Source organism: Manis javanica, chromosome 5, assembly GCF_040802235.1.
Source record: "Manis javanica isolate MJ-LG chromosome 5, MJ_LKY, whole genome shotgun sequence".
NCBI classification, from domain to species: domain Eukaryota; kingdom Metazoa; phylum Chordata; class Mammalia; order Pholidota; family Manidae; genus Manis; species Manis javanica.
The window spans coordinates 32,148,545-32,170,685 of NC_133160.1; the positions used below are offsets into that span (position 1 = coordinate 32,148,545).

At 42.8% G+C, this 22,141-nt stretch overlaps 1 protein-coding gene across 1 annotated transcript; it reads left to right on the plus strand.

Annotated features, from left to right (window-relative positions):
* Positions 1–7,662: 7,662 nt before the first annotated feature.
* Positions 7,663–19,283, plus strand: BMP2 (bone morphogenetic protein 2). The gene is made up of 3 exons (XM_017671240.3): positions 7,663–8,794; positions 9,964–10,313; positions 17,576–19,283. The coding sequence occupies exons 2-3, from the start codon at positions 9,971–9,973 to the stop codon at positions 18,415–18,417; spliced, it is 1,185 nt and encodes a 394-aa protein (XP_017526729.3). The 5' UTR covers positions 7,663–8,794; positions 9,964–9,970; the 3' UTR covers positions 18,418–19,283.
* The last annotated feature ends 2,858 nt before the right edge of the window (positions 19,284–22,141 follow it).

The window sequence follows — 22,141 nt, forward strand, 5'->3', positions numbered from 1 at the left end:
AAGCAAGGAAGGGAAGGAGCCAAATAAGGCTACATTATTAAGCCAGTTGTCACTTCGGGTGACTAGAACTTTGGGAGTCAGTTTAGATGGTGCATTATCCCACTCAGAGGTGCGGGAGAGGTGAGGTACTGATATACAACTCCCCTTGGTCACAATTTGAGGACTGCTCCTGGAAAGTGTTAATTCCCTAGCACATCTGGCCAGCAGCATATATGGACGGAGCAAAATCCCCTAAATAGGGAAAGCCCTAGGTTGGCAATCAGATGTGTAGTGGGGGGTCAGGGCCGAGGGGCTGTGGTGGGCACTGACATGTGGGCCACATCTGGTCTTCAGTGCCATTGAGCGGTCATGGTAAATAGGAGGGAATTGAATCTGGTTATTTCTTGAAATCTCTCAAGTCACATACACCTTACATTATCTGCTCAACAAGCAAATTACATTAATTAGGGCAGAATGCAAAACTTTTAGTGTCCCTTTAAGACAATTTTTGAAATATGCACAGGGGGAGAATATTCATTAAGAATCACTGATCATTGTCATTGTCTTGATTGCTGCTGTTCAATCAGAGTGCTTTTATCATAATTCTAAGGCCACTGCCCTCAAACCCTTTTCACCTTTGCAAAATTCTCTTACTAAGTTAATAGGTGACCAAGGTGAAAATAATTTTCAGCCAGTCCCATCAGGGGCCCTGTGAGCATGACTGAGAGTTTCGAGGTAATTATGCCCAGCTTACTGAGCTTTGTGTAGTCCCACAAATTATGAAAAAAAAAGGTGCAGAAACATGCAAATAAAGTTTTAAGTTCGTGAAGAGTCCCTGGGTATTACAACATAAAAGTACACTATTCTCCTGGGAGACTCCTTCTTGTCAAAAGTAAATGACCACACAGAAATTCTCTGACAAAGCCAATGTGCAAACCCTTTGTTGCTTTTGTTAAAGGTCTCCAGATAAACTTCAGCTATTTTATGAACTGTGGAGATACTTTTCCAATACTGATAATTCCTTCTCTTTACATTCTTTCCCTCATTTACTCAACATCCGCACTTCGCTGACACTTCCATTCCATGTGGGCTCCTTGCCGCTTCATTCTTCTCTGCCTGTGATGTAGAAGCACCTCCAAGGAGCTCTTGCTACCTCTTAGGGTCTGACCATTGTCCTCCAGTCCTCACCAGCAGTGAAGACTGTGGACCTGCCTTCTGAAATCTCCCATCTTACAAATTCTAAGACAAATCACCATTGTCTGTTTATGGCTTCTCCAGAACTTTCTCCACAGCAAGTTCTATGCCTGCCTTGGCAATCTTTTCTTCCTCAAATGGTTAAGCTTTAGCTCAGAAATCTATACCCCACACCCCTAATCTTTTCCCTGAACCCCAGGCCCATGTCTAATTCCCTACTCTACACTTCCAGGAGGATGTTTAATCAGGGCCTCACAGGTATTTCCAAAAAAAGAACCACCCCTGCTTCTGTTCACACTCCTCACTGTTAACAGCACCACTAGTTTATTGTCACCCAAGTTCCAAAACCTATAGATATGGTTGATTTTTCCCCTCCCCATAGCTCTGCTACCCACCCCCATGCTATACCTGCAAATCTGATCTCCTCTGTAATTTTCACATTGGCTTCTTTATCAGGTGGACTTTAAAAGTCCCCTTTTTACCACTTGTGTTTAAAATGATAAAAGTTTCTATCCGTTCCCTTTCCCTCCAGTCTCTCTTTACTCCCTCTTCCCCACCACTACACTCTAACATGCATCTCCACCATCTCCTAACTTGTATATCCAACCATATAATTCATCTGGTAAAATTATTTCACAGTGATCCACTTATATAGGATAGAGTCCAGATACCTTACACCAGCAGTCAAGAGTCTTCAGGTCCTGGAGTCTGCTTACCCTTCAAAATTTACTATGGTGGACATTCTCTCTATGCACCCTAGATCTGCTCTTTAACTTGCTCTGTGCCTGAGAGGTTGATCTCAATGAATTGCTTAGACTAAGATTCCCAGCCTCTGCATAATCTGCTCCCTTTGAGTATGATCTCTGAATATGAGGGTATTACCGATATTACTTCCCATATTAGGTTACACTTTATGGCAACAGGTGATGAGATTTTGCCGTTATAATTGAAGCCCCTAATCAGTTGAATTTGAGTTAATCAAAAGAGAGATTATCCTTGGTGAGCCTAATATAACCAGACGAGTCTTTTAGAAGAGGGTCTACTAATCAGAAAGATGTTCTAGAGTTTCTGAAAAAAGGATCATGAGTGAGTTCTATAGCAGTATGGAAATGAACTCTGCCAACAACCCCTTAAGGAGAAGAATACCCTAAGCCTTAAATAAGGCTGCTGCCCTGGCCAACACCGTAACTGCAGCCTCGTGAGATCCTGAGTAGGGAAACATAGCTAAACTATCTCAGGATTCCTGGCCCACAGACACTGTGAGATAAAAAAGGGGCAGCAAGCCACTAAGTTTGTAGTAATTTGTTACAGGCCAATAGATAACTAATACACTTGTCCTTCCGGTCAAATTAGGCCAACAGGAGATACCAACAGATGTTCAGAGAGTAGGAGAAAAGATACATTGAGATATTTATTCGCCCAGCCAGCATCTTCCCAGCTAACCCTTTATCAGAAGCCCCCTGCTTCTGCCATTGGCTCTCCCCTGCAGCTGCAGCTCCCTCAGGCCTCTATATGACTGTTCTTCCTGTGCCCATAGGGGTTTCAAAGCCTTCTGATTTGACTTCCTAATGTGGAGTTGAAGTACTTCACTATCCTTTGTCATTTCTCCTCAACTCTGCCCACACTGTGTACAACATCCTTTTGTTAAACTTTGTTAAGGAATGTGCCACCGCTTTCCTGCTAGAACCCTGCCTGAAGAATACCCTTACCTCTAGCGCTGCCTTCTCCCTATCCAAACCTCCAAATCAGAACTGCCTCCCATGCTTAAAACACCACCCTACGGTTCCCCATCCAATGCTTTGGCTTTGAGTTGCTCCTGCTATCTGGAATCAAGAGACCATTAGCACCGTAGTGGGAGAGAACACCTCAAAGAAACAAAGACATGAGTCCTAGGATAGACTACTGACTACTAGTTACTACTGTGTGACCTTGGGAAACAGCTTACCCTCTCTAAACACAGTCTCTTCATCTATAAAATGGGGGTAATAACAACGCCCATTGAGCAAGGCTCTTGTGAGGATTAAGTGAAGTAACAACCAGAGAGCAGCTGGTATGCGAAACTCAGTAATTAATACTGTTGGTGGAAATGTACTTCTGCTGATGCTGATGTTCAAAAGGAAACCAACTGATCCAGCAGAAATTCTATTTGCTCTGAACATTGCCTTCAAATGCCATCCCTTCTGTGAATTTAGTGAGTCCACATTTCAGTAGAGATTTTTTTCTCCATTAAATCTGCAGCACTTGTTTTTCACTTCTTTTACTTGTTTTTCACTTATTTATAAATGTATTTATTTACCTGTTTAGCACTTGTTTTTCACTTATTTAAAAATATGTTATATTTATTTAGCTGCAAACATCACGTCTTCACTGAATTCTAAATGCACTATGCGCAGAGATTATATATCTTTGTATTTCCTGGGACCTAAGTGAATAATGCCATGGGCCTAAATAGCTGCTCAATAAATACTTGGAGACTGGATATGTAAACAGAAATACTATCATTGACTCTTCACAATCCAGTTAACACAGTCAAAATATTTTAACATCATTGACAAATATATTGATATATGGTAATGAAATAATATTTAATGGATATCTAAAACAATCTATCAGAAGACCATAATTATTTTTCAGATGCACGTGTTCATTTAATATTCATTTTTGAGTTCTACCAAATGCAAAAGAAAACAACAAAACAAAACTGATCTTCTTAAGAATGAGTGACCTTAATTTGCCTGTGTACAGTAATTCAAATTTTGCAAGTTTTTCTTGTCTTGACACTTATCTTTCTTTTCATTTGTTTTTCACAATACTTTTGTGAGAAAATTGACTACTAATCTTTGCATATTATTCATGAGGGAGCTGACACTATGAGAATTTGTAATTGTCTTAGATCAACCCAAGTGGTTACCTTCTGACTAAGTACATATTTGTTGGCAATATGATAAAGGCTGTTATAATTAAAAAAAAGAAGAAAGAAATGCAAAGTGCTATCTCTCAAAATCAGGCCATAATGTTTCAGGCAGAAAGTTGAAAAATACATTTAAAGATACACACAGTAAGAAGCAGCCAGGATGTTTGCAGAGCATTTTTAAATTCTCCATGTCCATACATGTTATGCATTTGACTTTCATCATGTGCTGTCTGAGGCAGGCAGAACATTTGTTTACCCTGATCAACAGACTAGGCCAAGAGATGACCATTGTAGATTCAGCCATCCATAGCCAAACCAGAATTAGTATCTAAGTCACCCAACTGTGGTTTGGGCTGTGGTCAACACGTTTATAGACTGCCTACTGTGTGCATCCTAAAATACAATCTAGTCAATTCACAAAATTCTTTCTCCCTTAATTTTTAAGATGTAAGTCAATATTTTCCCGAAAGCAATAACCTTGAGTTGGCCTATTAGGCCTAGTTTTGCAAGTAAACACTCCACCCCACCCATCCTTTCTACCATATCTAATAGGACATCAAATAGGTAAAAGTTTGATTGACTGGGTGCTGCTCCTTTGTAGAGGCTCCTGGTTCCTTTGAAAGAACCTCCTCTAGTTGAAGTAGATGGAACTGGTGTTGGGTGTCACACTGGTAACAAAGTGATCTTTATGCTAAAAAGCCAAGAGGTTTCTCAGGGGAGTTGCCACAGGCTTCAGTGGAATGACAATTACAAGGTAGATGGATCATTTAATGCCTGCTGTGACCTTTACAATAGTGAGGATCATTATTTTAATGTTAATTTGCATAATGATTGGCCTAGCAAGAACAATGGTGAAGGCTAATAGCTGCAGGATGCAATAAAATTAAACATTCTCTGGGCTGAACTGCTAAAGGAAAAGTTGCCAAAGTATGACTCTTTAAGCACTTAATTTCATCCCAGGTTGTGTCCACAGGTAACCAGATGCGGATTTCCGGTATCTCTTGAAAAACTGGCAAGAAATGACTGGAAGGGAAGAGTAGCAGCTTTCCTAATATAGAAGCCTTACCTAGTAGGCTTTGCTTTTTTACATAACTTGCCCATCTCCTCTGAGGTAGTTGAATATGCAACTACCACCCCTTCCCCAAACAACTCCCCACCACCATTCTAGGCCATTTCTCACATCTGGCAGATACCCCACATTAGATACCATAGAAAGAATGAATCTCACGTTATGGGCTGAAACACTTTAAACGAAGCCTTTGAAAAAGATGGAATTGACCATGGCTAGAAGTGAGGCAAAGAGACACTGTCACCACCTCTAAGTAATAACTTTGCATTTTGAGTTGCAGGTGGAAGGTGACAAAGAGAATAAAAAGAGGTCATCTCCATTTAGATTAACTGTTTTTAGCCAGTTCTGTTGCCTGGAAAATGGGTTAGTATGGTCATCCTGTACTTTGTACTTCCAAGTCAGTCTTGGGAGATTATTTATTTACTCCTTATTTACTTATTGACTTCTTTCTCCCAAGCGTTTAAACTCATTTCCACCACAAGAGGGCAGCCATCTCTAAAAAACAACCAGAGCTCCTGGATCTTATGAGAGAAATAGGGACATGTAGGAAGTTGTGCTGGGGAAAGGCATTCAGCAGCCGCTCAGAAATCACGTATCACACAAAAGAGAGATCCTTTGAGGGGCAGCACTGAAATGGAATAACGTATCCAGAAGAGCCAGTTTTCTTCCAGATTCTTGACTAAGGAAGATTATTTCATCAACTGACAAGGTCTCTATTTCACAAGTTACGAAGGCCTAAAGCTGCAAGACATTCTTGATGTCATCACCAGATATTTGTTTTCTGAGGAGCATCCAGCGTCTATCAACTTTCTCCTCCTCTTTAAAAGCTGCGTACTGATTTAGCGTTCATAGAAGTTTTGTTCTTTTAAATCTCACTGATGACAGAAACTTTTGTTAAACTTGATAGGGAAGGAAATCCTTTCGGAAGCACAATAAACACTTTTTGACTTCACTGTCTTATGAGTAGAATGTATTCTATTGTCAACTTGTTTTGTGTCCAGTGATTCAGAGTAACCGTCAACTAACACGCTGTTTTATTTTCAGGGAGAAAAAAAAGAGCATGTTCCTGAATATTCCCTGTTCCCCCATTTATTTTCCTAGTAGGTAGTCTTCTTCTGAAATACCTTATTTGACCTTTATGCTTTCAGAAACAGCAAGCGCCTAATTCCCCTCTGTGGGTTGCTAATCCGATTTATGTGAGCAGAACCTAGAATTATTTTAGCTCCAACTGAAAAAATAATACACATGGATAATAGATTGTTATGGGCTCCCATTTCAAGACTTTTGTCCTTTTGCTTGCCAGGTTCTGTGCAGGTGAACCTGATCTTGCCAAACATCGTTTCCAGAAGCTTTCTGCCCTTAGCTTCTGGATCATTTGGGCAATCCCTCAGGCTATGCAGAGAGGATCCCGGAATCCTGGGAGGGACAGAAAGCCTTGGCCTCAAAACACCGTAGTGCAGCAGATTTGGGGAGTATTTCAGCTGAGGAAGATAAGTGACTGGACCATATGTCATCGACCTGCTTCTGAGGCCTTGTTGGAAGGGGGTGGTGCAGAAGGTTCTGAGGTCTCAAACCAGAATTGTCTTCATGGTTGGCTCACACTGCATTACTTTAGCTTCCTCTGAGCTGCTAATCGCCTGCCCGTGAGCTGGGCAAGTTAAACATCAAAAGGCATGTAGTGATTGCTACCTTAAAAAGAAATCAAATCCCTCTCATTTTCTCTTCATGCACGCACACACACACACCCATACACACAACACACACACATACACACAGAGTCCACATTGCTCATGTCATGTGCAGCAGGATGACATCCATTTCACATACATATTTACAGAAGTATGTGCTTTTGTTAGCATGTATTTACATATATGGATCTATTTATAAAGACATACATGCATATATTTGTGTATTACATATATTTATCTGAATAAAGCACGTGCATGCTTATATAGATGTAAGTTCGTACATATGCATTCACAAATGTAAATATATATATCTGTTTGTATTCGAGCTTAAATGACAAGCAGTTTCCAATCTTCCTGTTAATTGTCCTATCCGGGAAACACAGATGTGTCTAATCAAAGCCTATGCCAAGATGCCTTATAATTTGATTGAGGTTTGTTGGTCTTTTTCTCTCTTTTTAATCGTCTATTGCTGAAAAACTTCAAACTGAAAGTTAAATAACGGGTCGGGTGGGGAAATAAAGGCCCGACCCCATACGTGCCCCGGATTCCGTCCCGGGAGTCCCGGAGAGGGGCCGGCGCTCCAGCTGATCTCGCTCTGAGGCGGGGGCTGGAGGCGCGAGCGCCCCCCGCGGCGGCCACGCGTCCCCGCCCTCGGCCCCACCCCGCCGCGGCTGCCCCGGCGCGCCGTCCACACCCCTGCGCGCCTCTCCCGCCCGCTCGGGGATCCCCGGCGAGCCGCGCCACCGAGGGGGAGGTGTTCGGCCTGGGCCGGGAGGGAGACGGCAGGCAGCGTCCCCTTTAAAAGCCGCGAGCGCCGCGCCACGGCGCCGCTGCCGCCGTCGCCGCCGCCGGAGTCCTCGCCCCACCGCGCTGCGCCCGCCGCTCTGCTTCCCACACCCCGCCGGAGACTGGCAGCTGCCGCCGGACAGCCGCCGCCACAGGCTCAGCCGCCGACCCGAACGACCTCGGGGCGAGCGCCTAGCGGATTACTGGGGGCTCCTAGGCACCCGCGCGCCGCAGACCCCGCGCGGGCTGGAGCGCCCGGCTGCCCGGGCCGCGCCACAGCCGAGGACCCGCGCGCAGAGCGCCGGAGAGCCTGGAGCCGAGCCTGAGCGCCGCGATGCAGATCACCTCCCGCCGGAGCTCGGGGGCCGGGGACGAGCCGGCCGAGGTGTGATCCGACCCCAGGCTGGCCACAGAGGGCACAGCGGCTTGGCCCGGGGGCTAGGAGCGCGAGGGGAGTGCGCGGCCACCCGCCTCGGCGGCCCGGGACTCAGCTCGACTCTCCGGAGAATGCGCCCGACAGCGCCGGAGCGCCGGAGCCGGGGCGGTATCAGCGGGCGAGCGCCGATGGGGGTGCGCTGGAGTCAGGCAGAGTGATGCGGGGGGGCACCTCGCCCGGCACCGAGCTCGCCGCTGCGCCCTTCCCCGGACCCGGCGTCTCCCAGGATGGCCGCCCCGAGCCATGGGCCGCGGCGGAGCTAGCGCGGAGCGCCCGACCCTCGTCCCCCGAGCCCCGGAGCCCGCCCCGCGCGGGGCCACGCGTCCCGCCGCCGCTGGTTCCTAAGGACAACGACAGCACCAGCGTTTCCTCTCTCCCTTCCCTTCCCTGCCCCGCACTCCTCCCCCTGCTCGCTGTTGTTGTGTGTCAGCACTTGGCTGGAGACTTCTTGAACTTGCAGGGAGAGTAACTTGTGCTCCCCACTTCGCGCCGGTGCCTCAGCCCCTGCGGACCCAGCCTCCCCGCTGCTCCGCTGGGCCCGACCGGAGACGCCGTACCCTGCGTGAGGAGAGGCACTGCCCGGCCGGCACCCGAGAGGAGGAGGAGGAGGCAAAGGGAGGGAACCCGGTCCCTGCGCCAGGGCCTTCGGCCAGAGCTTTTTCCATGTGGAGGCTCTTTCAATGGACGTGTCCCCGCGTGCTTCTTAGACGGTCTGCGGTCTCCTAAAGGTAGAGGACGTGGGCCGGGGGCTGGCACTGGAGGGCTGGGCGCGGGGCCCGGGCCGCCGCTTCGGAGGAGCCCCTCCCGGGGCCGGGCTGGGCCGGACGTAAACAGACCCCCCTCCAGGTCCACGTGCTGCCGAGCCCTGCGGGGATGCCCCCGTCCCACCGCCCCGGGCGACCGTCAGCCTCGCCTTCCTGGCCCGCACTACTCCTCCCCTTCTCCTTCCCCTCTACGGTGTTTTATTAGGGCTGTTAACACTTAGATGACTTAAAAAAAAAAAAAACAGTCAAATCCCTTCGAGAGGGTGGCCCCTGGATTTCACCCGTTAGCTGCCAACCTGTATGCCCTGCCAGGGCGATCCCTTCTCGCTTCTTCGGGTTTCTCCGGAAGACCTGCTCTTTCTGCGTTCCCTTTGGGAAAATACTAGAAGTTGGGGTTCTCCCTGTTTGTTTCCAGGAATGCTTAGGGGGGCAGTACTTTAGTGTCATCTTACACTAACAAGTGAATTAATAGATATTAACCATTTACGTAATCCCAGGAAGATACCTGTGCACCTTGACTGCACTGGGTGGGGGCGGGGACGGAGTGGCCTGTCCTGACACCTCTGAAGTCAAAGGGGTGGGTCACAGTTACAAGTGGCTTCGGAAGTTGTGGCCTTGAGTTTACCGGGTCTGGAAGTTATAGGCTGTGCGTGTGTGTGTGTATCAGGAAGTTCTATACAGTGCCTCTAAGGAAGTCACATGCACTATTCGTGTGTGTTTATATGCAAGCGAGTGCCGGGCAGTGTGTGTTTGGGTTTGTTTAGGGAAAGGAGAGGTGTCAGACCAAGAGTGGTTTCCCCAGGTTCTCTGCACTGCCTGCCTGTCAGCGCGAGTGTCACAGAAAAAAGGTGACAGTCATTGACGCCCTGGAGGGGGGTGGCAGAGGGAGTGTGTACAAATGTCCGACAGACTGAGAGTGGGATGGGAGGGAAAAAGCCTTTTGGCTCAGGAACTAGGGGCCTTCAGTTTTCCCAAACGTTCGAACTTCAGCCTTTTTGAAGTATCCCCGCGACTGTTGCAAGCCAGGTGGGCACCCTGGAGGAGGAGGCAAACCGACCCAGAAGCCGCGGGGGCGGATGTGGGGAGGAGGGCTGGGCGGGGAACTCCGTGACTCACGTCGGCCCTGTCCGCAGGTCGACCATGGTGGCCGGGACCCGCTGTCTTCTAGCGTTGCTGCTTCCCCAGGTCCTCCTGGGCGGCGCGGCCGGCCTCATTCCCGAACTGGGCCGGAGGAAGTTCGCCGCATCTCCTGGCAGCTCCTCGTCCCAACCCTCGGACGACGTCCTGAGTGAGTTCGAGTTGCGGTTGCTCAGCATGTTCGGCCTGAAGCGTAGACCCACCCCCAGCAGGGACGCCGTGGTGCCCCACTACATGCTGGACCTGTACCGCCGGCACTCGGGCCAGCCGGGAGCACCAGCCCCCGACCGCCGACTGGAGAGGGCAGCCAGCCTCGCCAACACGGTGCGCAGCTTCCACCACGAAGGTGAGGCGTGGAGCAGCGAGTGGGGGCGGAGACGCGGGGCGGGCAGTCATCTCGCAAAGCGCCTCACCGTGGGCAGACTGCAGGAATCCCTGGAAGGGCGGCTGGGCCAGGGCGCCCCAGACGCCTGTCTCCGTTCTTGCCTCTGTAAGAATCTTTCCGAACCTGGCTTTAACTCACTGGCTATGTGGCGGGGCAGCCAGGGATTCCCCTCTGGTAAATCCGCACCCTTTTCCTGGCTGGCAGCCAGAAGAGCGGCGACTCCTCCAGGAACTGGAGAGGAATCAAGTGATGGGGAAGATGAGGGCAAAAGGCATGCTCCTAGTCAGCTAAACGTGCAAGAATTCCATAGGGGAAGAATGAGAAGGAGGGGGGCAGAGTGGGATCTAAGTCTCTGTCTGGAAGCCCTTGCTCTATAAATCTGCTTCTCCTGCTTCAGCCCCGGGTTTCAGGCTAGACCGAGCCAAGGGCAGAATTCTGAGAGATAGTACTGAAAAATCAAAGCCAAGGGTCCCAAAGTCTTTCTAATTTACAGTTGATCTGGGCCTGGTTTGGAAGATTTCAAATCCCTATCTAATCCCCGTGGGAGATCAATTCCACAATCAATCTTATTGTTTCCACAATGACTTTCTTGTCTTGTGCTTAAATCTGAGATGAACTCCCTTCAGATAAAAGCTTTTACAGCAGCTGCCTGTTCTCCTTCATGTGCATTGAATGTGGGGTTTTCTTTCTTTTATGATACTGAATGTGGTTTTTCTAAGGTAGGATATTTCTGCTTGTTTCATCAGAAAGGCATTTGGTGGATTTGAAATGTCTTAGAACAGCTATTGAGATCTGTTGTACCCAAGTTCTTAGAGCAATTAGTCAAAAATATGTTCCGCTTCACTTCTTTTCCTACACCTTTCTACATGCTTAATGCCTTTTAAATAGAGCATGGTTCCTTCAAAGTTCTAGAGAAGAAAGGGTCCAAGGTGTGTATCACAGAGCAACGGTTTGTAAGATATTGGAGAATTGGAAATAAAGTTCCCTTTTTCTTGCCTTAGCCTCCTGAGGTGGTAAATTTCAAGTGGAAAACTACTCTCAGATATAAACAAATAAGAAATGTCAAGCCAGGCATTTTCTACAACATGAAGGATGACCTATGGCTTGTGAGAATAGTGCTTGATACTGGAAAGAAGTCCCAAAGGCAGGCCACGTAACAAAAAATATTTCTTCACCAAGGCAGCCATATCTTGTAAAGGGGACACTGAATTGATAATTGGTTCATTTTCCAGCACATTTCTGAGTGAGGTGTTCTCTGCTAGTAGAAATCAGATTTGAAATAAATCTCATTCTACTCATGAAGAACTCATCCAGTGAAAGCAGTTGTCTGTTGTTCATAGGTAGAAATGTTTCCATTTGTGTACATTCTGTCATCATAACCTTGAAGTGATTATAGATCCAATTCATTCCCAGCTGATGCTGATTAGAATTGTTTTTCAGGATTAAAAAAGTAACAAGAATAGCTATTTCAGCCACCTCTTCTGGAAGTTTAGCATGGTTAACCATTCTTTATTTTTAAGGCCAGGAAGGCATTGGGTGTCTCTTACAACTTTAGAAGGACCATCATATAAGTCAGTTGATACCTAAAACATTCGTTTGCATGAGGATTGTGTCAATGATGCCTACATATTTCTCATTCTTCCTTTAGAAATAGCATGATCAAAACTATACAGGCTACAAATTACTTAGGTGTGTTATTTTAACTAACATGCTTGAGTTCACAAGTCAGAATTTATATCTTTAAAAGTGTAAATGTTATGTGCAAAGTAATACAGAAGTTACAAACTTGTTTAAAATCAACTTGCAATACATTCCAATCCTGGTGTAATTAGATGATAGAGAAAAGCTATGTAATTTTAGCCCCAGATTTCAACAAATCCATTTTTTTCCTTGTTATTACTAGTATATCATTTTTAGTCTGCATACTAAACTTTTTAAAGACCATTTCATTTTTGTATAACTCAGGCTTTGTTTTTTTATAAATATCCTTGAGCCATGCGGAGCACTAAAATTTGGCTCTTAAGAAACCTTGCGATTAAAGCTGCTGGTTTAAGAGCAGAATTTGGTTCATACTGCATTAATGGGCATTTATTTGATAAGGGAACAAAGGACCTGATTCCAAGAATTACCTATTGATTTTATTTGTGAATGAGATCTGAATGATTTGGTGAATTACAAGAGAAGAGATACCATAGTATAGTTCTTTTAACCACTGTGTGAAGATAATGGGACCACATAGTAGGAAATCGGAGGCGAAATTATCAGTTGTTGCTTCTGATATGAAATTTTGTCTAGTCCTATGTATAGTGGCTGATATTTGGGAGAGCCCAAGCACTGCAAAAAAAATTTTCAGTTGTTCAAAAGTACTTTGGGCCCTAGTCCTTTCAGAACTGACCCTGAGGATAGAAAAAAAATCACTTTTCCACCTGGAAAGAGTGTTTTGTGCTTGACTGTAGATAAAAACATATTGAAATTGCTAGACTTCATTGGCTTTTCAAAAACTCTTTATGCTTTCCTGTCCAATTGGAATAAAGAAGAACCTTGTGCTTGCTCTCCAGACTTTTTTGCATGAAATTACTGAATTATTTACCTCTATGATGAAAGCCTTCAAATAGAGATTAATCTTGTTTCCACAAATACAATTATCTAGAAAACACTCTATAATAGGAGAATTCAAGAAACAACCATAGCTAGCCCTGTACGGAATGTGTATCAGAAATGCCCAATGTTAACCAAAGGATTTGGATGCATATACCCCTGAAACCAGTCCTTACCTTATGTGCTTCCCCAGCCGTCCCTAGTATTTCTGTGTGATTAAAAAGTCCTCAATAAATAGAAAGTGCTTCCTTTCTATTTGGAAGTGCTAATAGAGACTGAGGGTTTGGGGCCCAGGGAGAGTTCTCGCACTAATGTTTTCTGTTCCACCTGTTCTTAGTGGCTCCTGTATATTCTCTCTTGATCCCTTCTCTTTGAGCTATTTTGTCTTTTTGTAGACTTGCCCTCTGTGTATTTCACTTAGTCCTCAGAGGACAATAAGAGGGTACTGGATTATGCCAAAGGTGTTAGAGCTAAGAGTGGGCAGAGGCCAGTCAGGGTCAGTGATGACGACCATGCTTTTTCTTTAGGTGCCCTTCTGTTGTCTTTTTTTTTTTTTTAAGTTAACTGCTTTTAACCTTTGTATTTTATGACTTTCTCTCCTTGACACATCAACTCTCTAGCCATTTTTTTATATCCTAGAAAATATTGTTTATTATTCTCAGCTCCTTTCATTTCCTTTTCAGGGCAGTGATTTCCAACCTTACTGATTTGCTAGAAATTCCCAGGTTTTTGTCATCGTTGTTTTTATCATAATGAGATGATATGTGTCCATAGTGTTGTAGAATTCTCAAAACATGATTAAGACACTTTTTTGCTGAAAGTTGCCATTTCTTAAGACAAAAAGGCAGCCACAAAATATCAGTGGCTCCAAACAAGGCCTATATATCCCCATGGGCGCAGCCACTTACTCTCCTCTTCATTTAGTTCTGTCTGGTCTCTCTCTTTAGTTGGGAAAGAACTCACCATATGGTTTTCACTGTGTCAAATATAAACATGCCCTAATGGTTTTGACTTTTGTTCGAGCTTTTGACTCCTTTTCTGTGTTAGATAATGTCATCTAATGGCCAGAAGCTTGGCAACTGCAGTAGACTCATGTTAATAGCTTTGCTCCTCATTTACTAGTTCTGTGACCTTAGGAAAGTCACATAACCTCTCTGAGCTCCAACTTCATTTACAGAATGAAGTAATAATGGCTCCCATCTAATTGATTCATTGTGAGATAATTTATATAAAGCTCTGAGTGCCACACATGGCACAAAGCAGCATTCAGTATGCTAGCTATCATTATTCTGATGGCTGCTTTTAATATTCTCTCCTGGTCTAGGGAAAAGTAGACCAGAGTGAACCTAGGCCAGCTGAAGGAACTCAGCCCCATCTTTTGGATTATTTTGATGTTGATGAATAATTGACAGAGTGTACATGATTAAATTAGAACTTCCGTTTTGGAGGAGAGGTCAAATGTTACTGTTGTCTTATTTTTCTTTACTTCCCCACATGTTTGCAGCCATAGTTCCATCTATTTGGATAAGAATTTAGAGATTCAGGGTAGACTGGAATCCTCAAATCCTTTGGCAAGTTCACCTTACTCAACAAGGGTTGTTTACAGAGAATTAATAACTGTAAAACCTCTCAGAAAGCATACATCACCTATTTAGAGCTTGAAAATACTATATATTTCAGAATCCCCAAGCTGGATGTGATAATTTGCAGCTTTTTTACTTTATTTCAAAAAAGTTTTTATTTTTCTACTCTGAAGAAAAATAAATAAGGCTCCTTTCTTACAGATTAAAGGGAAAGGGTGGTAAGTACCCTAATCTTGGGCATTTTTTTCCTGGTTAGGGGGTTTTCTCAGCACCTTGATGACCTGAATCTACAGTCAGAAGTGTTGTACTGGAGGCCTTCATGTTAAGGAGGGTTAGGAGTCCTTCATGGAGAAGGTTGACTGAATTGAAGCTGAAAAGTTGGAGAAAGGTCTTCAGTATTGTTATGATTTAATAGTGCAGTTTCTTTCTTTTGCTAAGCTCTCTAAGTGGTTATCCTTTTTGCCACTTCCAATGAGATTTTGAAGTGCATGAAATTGCTGTTTTTATAGGTCAAATCTGGTCAAATGGTGGCAATTTTATGTGATTCAATCTTATCAAAAGGTTTATCTTTTGGAGGTTTCTGCCCTTCTTCTTTACTTAATTTTCCTGTTCCTTAGGCCTGTCTTGGTGATTGTCCTTTCACTGTTATCTTGTGGCCATGTGTGTGTCTGTCACTGTATCTGCATGTTTATAACTTCTTTCTTGTTCTTTTTTGGGTTTAGGTTCAGAATTTTTGTTGGAACTGTGACTTCTCTGGGTACCTTTATTAATACGCTGTTCAGCAAATGCTCTGGATGATTTTCCTCTCCTTCCCCCTCTTTAAAAGAAGAGAGAGTGTTCTTAGGTGTGCTGGTGTCAGAGAAGTCAGGAGCTCAGGCCCAGCTCTAGCTCTGTGTCATTGCATCTGGGGGCCATGACTGATTTTTTTCACTGCACCTTTTTGCACTGGTCGCTGTTGGCTTCCCTGCTGAAAGAATTCCTGTAGTGGAAACATCAGAGAGCCCCTGCATTCCAGGGAGGAGAGGAAAGGAGAAGCTAAATACAATCCTTACTACTTGTTGGAGCCACTGAAGAGAGCCCTGGTTGGATTGGTGGGAGAGTTGTTTTTAAAATAGTGCCTGGCCTGAAGTACCCTAGCTTCCAGTGTGGTTTAGAATGTGGATGGCTTCTGAAAGGTATCGCGGACAGGTGTGGACTAGTGGGCCTGGGGGGGGCCATGGAGGGCTCACTTCTTGGCCTGGTAGTCTCCATGTTGAAGTAGATGAGCTTTAGGAGATCTTTCTGTTCTGAGGCCCTGTCTTAATCCTTGACTAACACTGATGTTTCTTCTACCTGTTTTTATTACAAAAAGACACTTTAAAATATGCTCCTGCCAGTTTACACTTGCATGTGAAAAGCATCCTTTAAAACCTTGATGCTCTAAGAGCAGTCTAGGAGCGCCCAGCCTCTCCTTACCTGGGAGCTTGCTAGAAATGCTGAATCTCAGTTGTCACTCTAGACCCAATGAATCAGAATCCTTCTGAATATTTAAGGTGTCTTGTGTGAAGGTTATGGTTTGAAAAGCATCCCACCAAAGCATTACTCCATAATTTAGTGAACTTGCTGCTTCCACTTAGCTTTTCATGGTGACCCTTGCTTTGATGTACAAAGGTTGAACCTTTGAGTGAGTGGTCTGAAGTGATTCCGCTCAGCTAAAGTGTCTAGATCCTGTGACCAACTTACAGCTCTTTGATTTAGGGGAAATAAACCATAAACCTAATGAAAATATGGTGACTTTGTTAGCACTTAGTTGGATCCTGAATGAAGCAGGTACCTTTTTTTTCTGACAATGAAATGACAAGATGTGGTAAAGTGAAAAGAAATAAACCCAAGTATCTCAGATTTTAGTGCTGTTTACTATCGATTTAATGGTAATATATATTTTTGATGATTTGCAGACAGAAGCATCCAAGGTTTTTGCGTAGAACACAGTACACACTAAAATTGAAATTTGAGAATCTTAAATCCGAAAGAGCTTTTATATGTATAGCCCAGTTAAATGACTATTTTGAAATAATAATAATAGATACAGACTGATTATTCTGTAATAGATGATATTACAGATAATAATATAATAGATGCAAGGGCATCATGAATAACATTACGGTATTTTTATAGATTTTTACACATTTTTTTGGTTTTGTGTCTATTCTGCAGCCTGTTATTTGGTAGGTGTATTTTTTAATGCCTTATTTTTTTTTAAGATAAAGGAATTAAAAACAGAAGAGAGTCATTTTTTTTTTCCTTTCAAAAGCACGTAAAATGAGAATTTTATTTCTGAGGTCATAAGGAGGTGAGAGAACAGTCTGCAGTTGGGAAGTTATTTCTCTTGAAATTGTCTAGTCTTAATTACTACAGTGTCCCAGCCTTAACGTTTAGTGTACCCTTAACATTTCCAAAAGAAGTAGATCCTGTAAATGCCTGTCTCTGGACTTTGAGTCAAATAGTAGGGTGTGCTTTGCAAGATGTCATCATTGATGTTGAGTTCCAGAGTCTTTAATTAGGAAGCTGAAATCTGTATATCGAGATTTGTAAATCATTTAAATTGCAGAGTAACATTTTAGAATATCACTTAAGGGATTGACATTAAAGCCTTTTTCTTTTTAAGAAATGCAATAATTTCCTCAAATCCTCACTCATTAGACCTCTACTAACTATAGTGCTGACTTTTTTTTTTTGCCCTGCAGTCTGAGTTCCAAAGAAGTACTTCACTATTTCCTCCATTATTATAGCCACCTGGAAACAGTATTTATGTATTGGATAAAAATCATAACAATTGTGAAGGTTTGTTTCATGGTATGCATGTTGACATAAATGTATAGAAAAGGGAAACTCCTTTCTTTGCTTAAGGGACAGAATTTTATTTTCTAGTTGCAAACTTTTACATGGGTCAAATCAAACCCTGATATAAGGTTTACCAATTCTCATATATAATGAGTTTGTCATTATTTATCTTACTGAATGATTTTTCTTCTTCTTTTCCACTTTTTTATATCAAATTAGAATCTTTGGAAGAACTGCCAGAAACAAGTGGAAAAACAACCCGGCGATTCTTCTTTAACTTAACTTCTATCCCCACTGAAGAGTTTATCACCTCAGCAGAGCTTCAGGTTTTTCGGGAACGGATGCAGGGAACTTTTGAAAACAATAGCAGTTTCCATCACCGAATTAATATTTATGAGATTATAAAACCTGCCACAGCCACCTCGAAGTTCCCTGTGACCAGACTTCTGGACACCAGGTTGGTGAATCAGAATGCAAGCACGTGGGAGAGTTTTGATGTCACCCCTGCGGTGGCGAGGTGGACTGCCCAGGGACTCACCAACCATGGCTTCGTGGTGGAAGTGGCCCACTTAGAGAACCAAGGTGTCTCCAAGAGGCACGTTAGGATTAGCAGGTCTTTGCACCAAGGTGAGCACAACTGGTCACAGATAAGGCCACTGCTAGTAACTTTTGGCCACGATGGAAAAGGACATCCTCTCCACAAAAGAGAAAAGCGTCAAGCAAAACATAAACAGCGCAAACGCCTGAAGTCCAGCTGTAAGAGACACCCTTTGTACGTGGACTTCAGTGACGTAGGGTGGAATGACTGGATTGTAGCCCCGCCGGGGTATCATGCCTTTTACTGCCATGGGGAATGCCCTTTTCCCCTGGCTGATCACCTGAACTCCACTAATCACGCCATTGTGCAGACGTTGGTCAACTCAGTAAACTCTAAGATTCCTAAGGCGTGCTGTGTACCAACAGAACTCAGTGCTATCTCCATGCTGTACCTTGATGAAAATGAAAAGGTTGTATTAAAGAACTATCAGGACATGGTTGTGGAGGGTTGTGGGTGTCGTTAGCACAGCAAAATGAAATAAATAAATAAATAAATATATATATATATATTTTAGAAAAAGCAAAAAAAAAAAAAAACACCAAGTTGACACTTTAATATTTCCCAATGAAGACTTTATTTATGGAATGGAATGGAGAAAAAAACCGGCTATTTTGAAAATATATTTATATCTACGAAAGGAAGTTGGGAAAACAAATATTTTAATCAGAGAATTATTCCTTAAAGATTTTAAAATGTATTTAGTTGTACATTTTATATGGGTTCAACCCCTGCACATGAAGTATAATGGTCAGATTTATTTTGTATTTATTTACTATTATAACCACTTTTTAGGAAAAGAAATAGCTAATTTGTATTTATATGTAATCAAAAGAAGTATTGGGTTTGTACATACTTTTCCAAAAATGGTAGTTGTGTTTAGTTGTGTGTATTTAAGATGAAAAGTCTACATGGAAGGTTACTCTGGCAAAGTGCTTAGCACATTTGCTTATTTGCAGTGCTACTGTTAAGGTCACAAGTTCAAGTCCAGAAAAAAAAAAGTGGGTAATCCACTCTGCTGACTTTCAAGATTATTATATTATTCAATTCTCAGGAATGTTGCAGAGTGGTTATCCAATCCATGAGAACTTACATCCTTATTAGGTGGAATATTTGGATAAGAACCAGACATTGCTGATCTAATATAGAAACCCTTCTCCCACCCCTTAATCTGTAGAAAGAACAAAGCAGGACCAATAGAAATAACTGGGAAAATTATGAACCTGCAGGAAAGTGAATGATGATTTGTTGTTCTTCTTTCCTAACCTAGTGATCCCTTCAGAGGGGCTGGTCTGGCCAAAGTACTAAATAAAACATGAGATTTCTTCATTATTGATATTGTGGTATATTTAAAATTGATATCTAGTGGCCCTCATGGTTGGAAATTGATTTGTGTTTAAATTAACTTTTATCTCGTCCGGGAGCGCTTTGTGCTCGTAAGGACCTAATTTTCTAACTTTGCTCAATACACAGCAGAATCGTGCCCATCATGTTTTCTTCCCATCCCTATTTTCTGTGTGATCAGCTTATGTTTCTTTCCTAGGCTATGGTTTCAAACACATTTCTCCAAATGTTAAACCTATTTCAGATAATAAATATCAAGGCTCTGGCATTTCATTTTATAAAGCTGACCAGTAAGAGAAAATTTTACAGCATTCACAGTGATTACCTTTTGTTTGCATTTTTGCTTCTTAAGTTACTCATTGTGGAGGGAGGTGGGGGGAAAAGCAAGCAATGTTTGGTAATTTGCAAGCAAGTCATTTGATAATTCATATTTGCACCAAAGGAATTACCAGTGATTTAGTGTTTTATATGAACTTTTTTGGAGCAGAAAGATTTAAGAGAAAACTAGAGCTACAAAACAAAATGTGGGGAGCCTGAGATGAAGTTTCAGAGATGATATACCATGCAGCAGAGACAATGATGCCAAGAAAGTTAGAAAGGGAAAGTGTCTGAGATCAGCTTTCTACAAGAACATCTGCCAATTGGACTGAAGCCCAAGCAGAATGAAGTCAAATTAGGCCACTCAGAATGAACACTTACCAGTGGCAGGACTTCTGTGCTCTGGGTTGAAATCAGACCCAAAGAAGGTGGGTGTTTGCGTAGCCCAGGGACCTACAAAGCCCCACTATTTTACTGGAAGTGTTAAAGGTCAGTTTCTAGGATTTTGTGTGATCTCTGATCCTGAGACCAAGTTTTAGTCTTTCCTGGCCCCTCTCTGTAATTGCCTGGAAAAATAGTGTGTTAGTAAAGGAACAGACTGTTATACTCAGGTTCTCTCAGGAATTAGCTTACAGTAACCAGGAACATAGTTACATTTTGGGTGTGATAGGTTTAATCCTTGCTTTGAGGTTATATAGATGGCATTTTTTAAATTAACACTAGTTATTTTTTGCTCCTTCCACTTTTAAAGTCTTTTTTTCTTTTTATCCTGATCCCTCTGGCTCTTGCACAAGTGAGAATCATTAGTGTTGGACCCAACTTTGGAGGACAGGATCATCTCTGTCCTCAAGCCATTCATCATCCTCTCTTGCCATGGATATATGGCACAGATGGCACAGTCTTGACATCTTAAAAAATCTCCAGATACTCTAGGTGAGAGTGTAAGAGTATATATGTAGCAAAAGAAATTCCATCCACTTGACAGTCCCACCCATTCTTTTGATTTCTTTGTGTCATTGGTTCTGATTTTTCTTGGTTAAAATGGTTTTCAATGGTATCAACTCAAACATGTTCTCTTGCATATTTTATATATAATATCTATAGATACATACATGTGTAAATACACGTGTATAAGTACAAAAAAGAAAATGTATGTGATATATACAATGTATAGATGATGGCATTTTCAGGCCCAATTTAGTTTCAGAGATTTCATGGTAGTTGAGGACTCTGACCCTGTTGGCAGCTCATTTGAGGAACAATATTCTTTCACACATTTTTCATTCTTACAGGCATTTTGGCTCACATTCTTCATTCTGAGAAAGTGTCATAACTATCTCCAGGATACTGAATCTCTTGAATCTTCAGTTACTATTCTGTAGAACTCTTTGACTCCATTTAGAATTGGCCTTAAAAATAAATAGTTTCTGAATTTGAGGGGATCCCCTTTCAAAACTGATTAGATTGTGCCTCTGTTTTTGCACTTGTCAGGCCTGTGTGTGCATAATTTTAGCCTGTAATGGCAGGTCCAGATTGCTCTGTTCATTTTTTTGGCTTCAAAACTGGGGGAGAGTCCGGTTTACAAATTTATCTGTGCTTGCATTTTTTCATAATTTCTACTCCAGTTGCTACTTTAAATTCTATCTAAGAGGCCAAGAGTGGAGAGATGATCTTTAAGTCTGATGTAACCTATATAATCATTAGATAATCTAAGAGTTCTATATTTCCCACTCAGTTTTTTATTGGAAGTGGAAAAATCATTTGTGCAATTCAAAGCTCTTTTATAAATAGCCTATTTTTATTCTACAGTCATGTTAAGGTTAAGATATTGATTCACCGACTGAGGCCACAAATCTGTTCTAAGGCAAAAGGAACATAGCTGTGCAATGAAAAATAATTTAAGTGTAGCTAAAGTGTGACATGGATGGGCAATCATGAAGACATAAGAATGCTTGGCACTGTTCCTTTTCTGTTTATTCTTTGCAGCGAATGGGTAGGGTGAGGTGAGGGATAAAAGTCGTCTTCATTCAGGTAAATTGCTTTTCCTCTTTCCTCCACCCTGCTGACATAAATTACAGCCTTACAGCATTCTCCAGGGCAAGGTTTTCTGATCATCTGCCTGCAAGTTTCAAAGTGAACTGCTATCTAACTTGGGGGAACCAATGCTTTAGATAAAATATATTAGATCTTAATGTGTATACGATCAACAGTATTGCCTCAAGGGGAATGCAATGTTAATGTGTGTACAGACCCTTTGGGATCATGTTAAAATACAAGTTTTGTTTCAATGAGTCGGGTGGGGCCTGAGAGTCTGCATTTCTAAAACACTCTCAGATGAAGTCTTTACTGTTCGTTCGTTCAAGGACTATGCTTTGAGTAGCAAGGTTCAAATAATTATCTTCTGGATCACTATAGCAGAAATTGGGACATTCTCTAAGAAGTACTGCTTAAAGAGAAAAAAAATTCAAACAGCAAAACCTGCATACAGGGTGGTATTTGAATACACTTCTCCATATCTGTAATGATGC

Coding starts and splice junctions, on each gene's coding strand:
- BMP2 (XM_017671240.3), top strand. CDS start 9,971: ATGGTGGCCGGGACCCGCTGTCTTCTAGCGTTGCTGCTTCCCCAGGTC. Junction 10,314..17,575: donor GCGCAGCTTCCACCACGAAG/GTGAGGCGTGGA, acceptor ATATCAAATTAG/AATCTTTGGAAGAACTGCCA.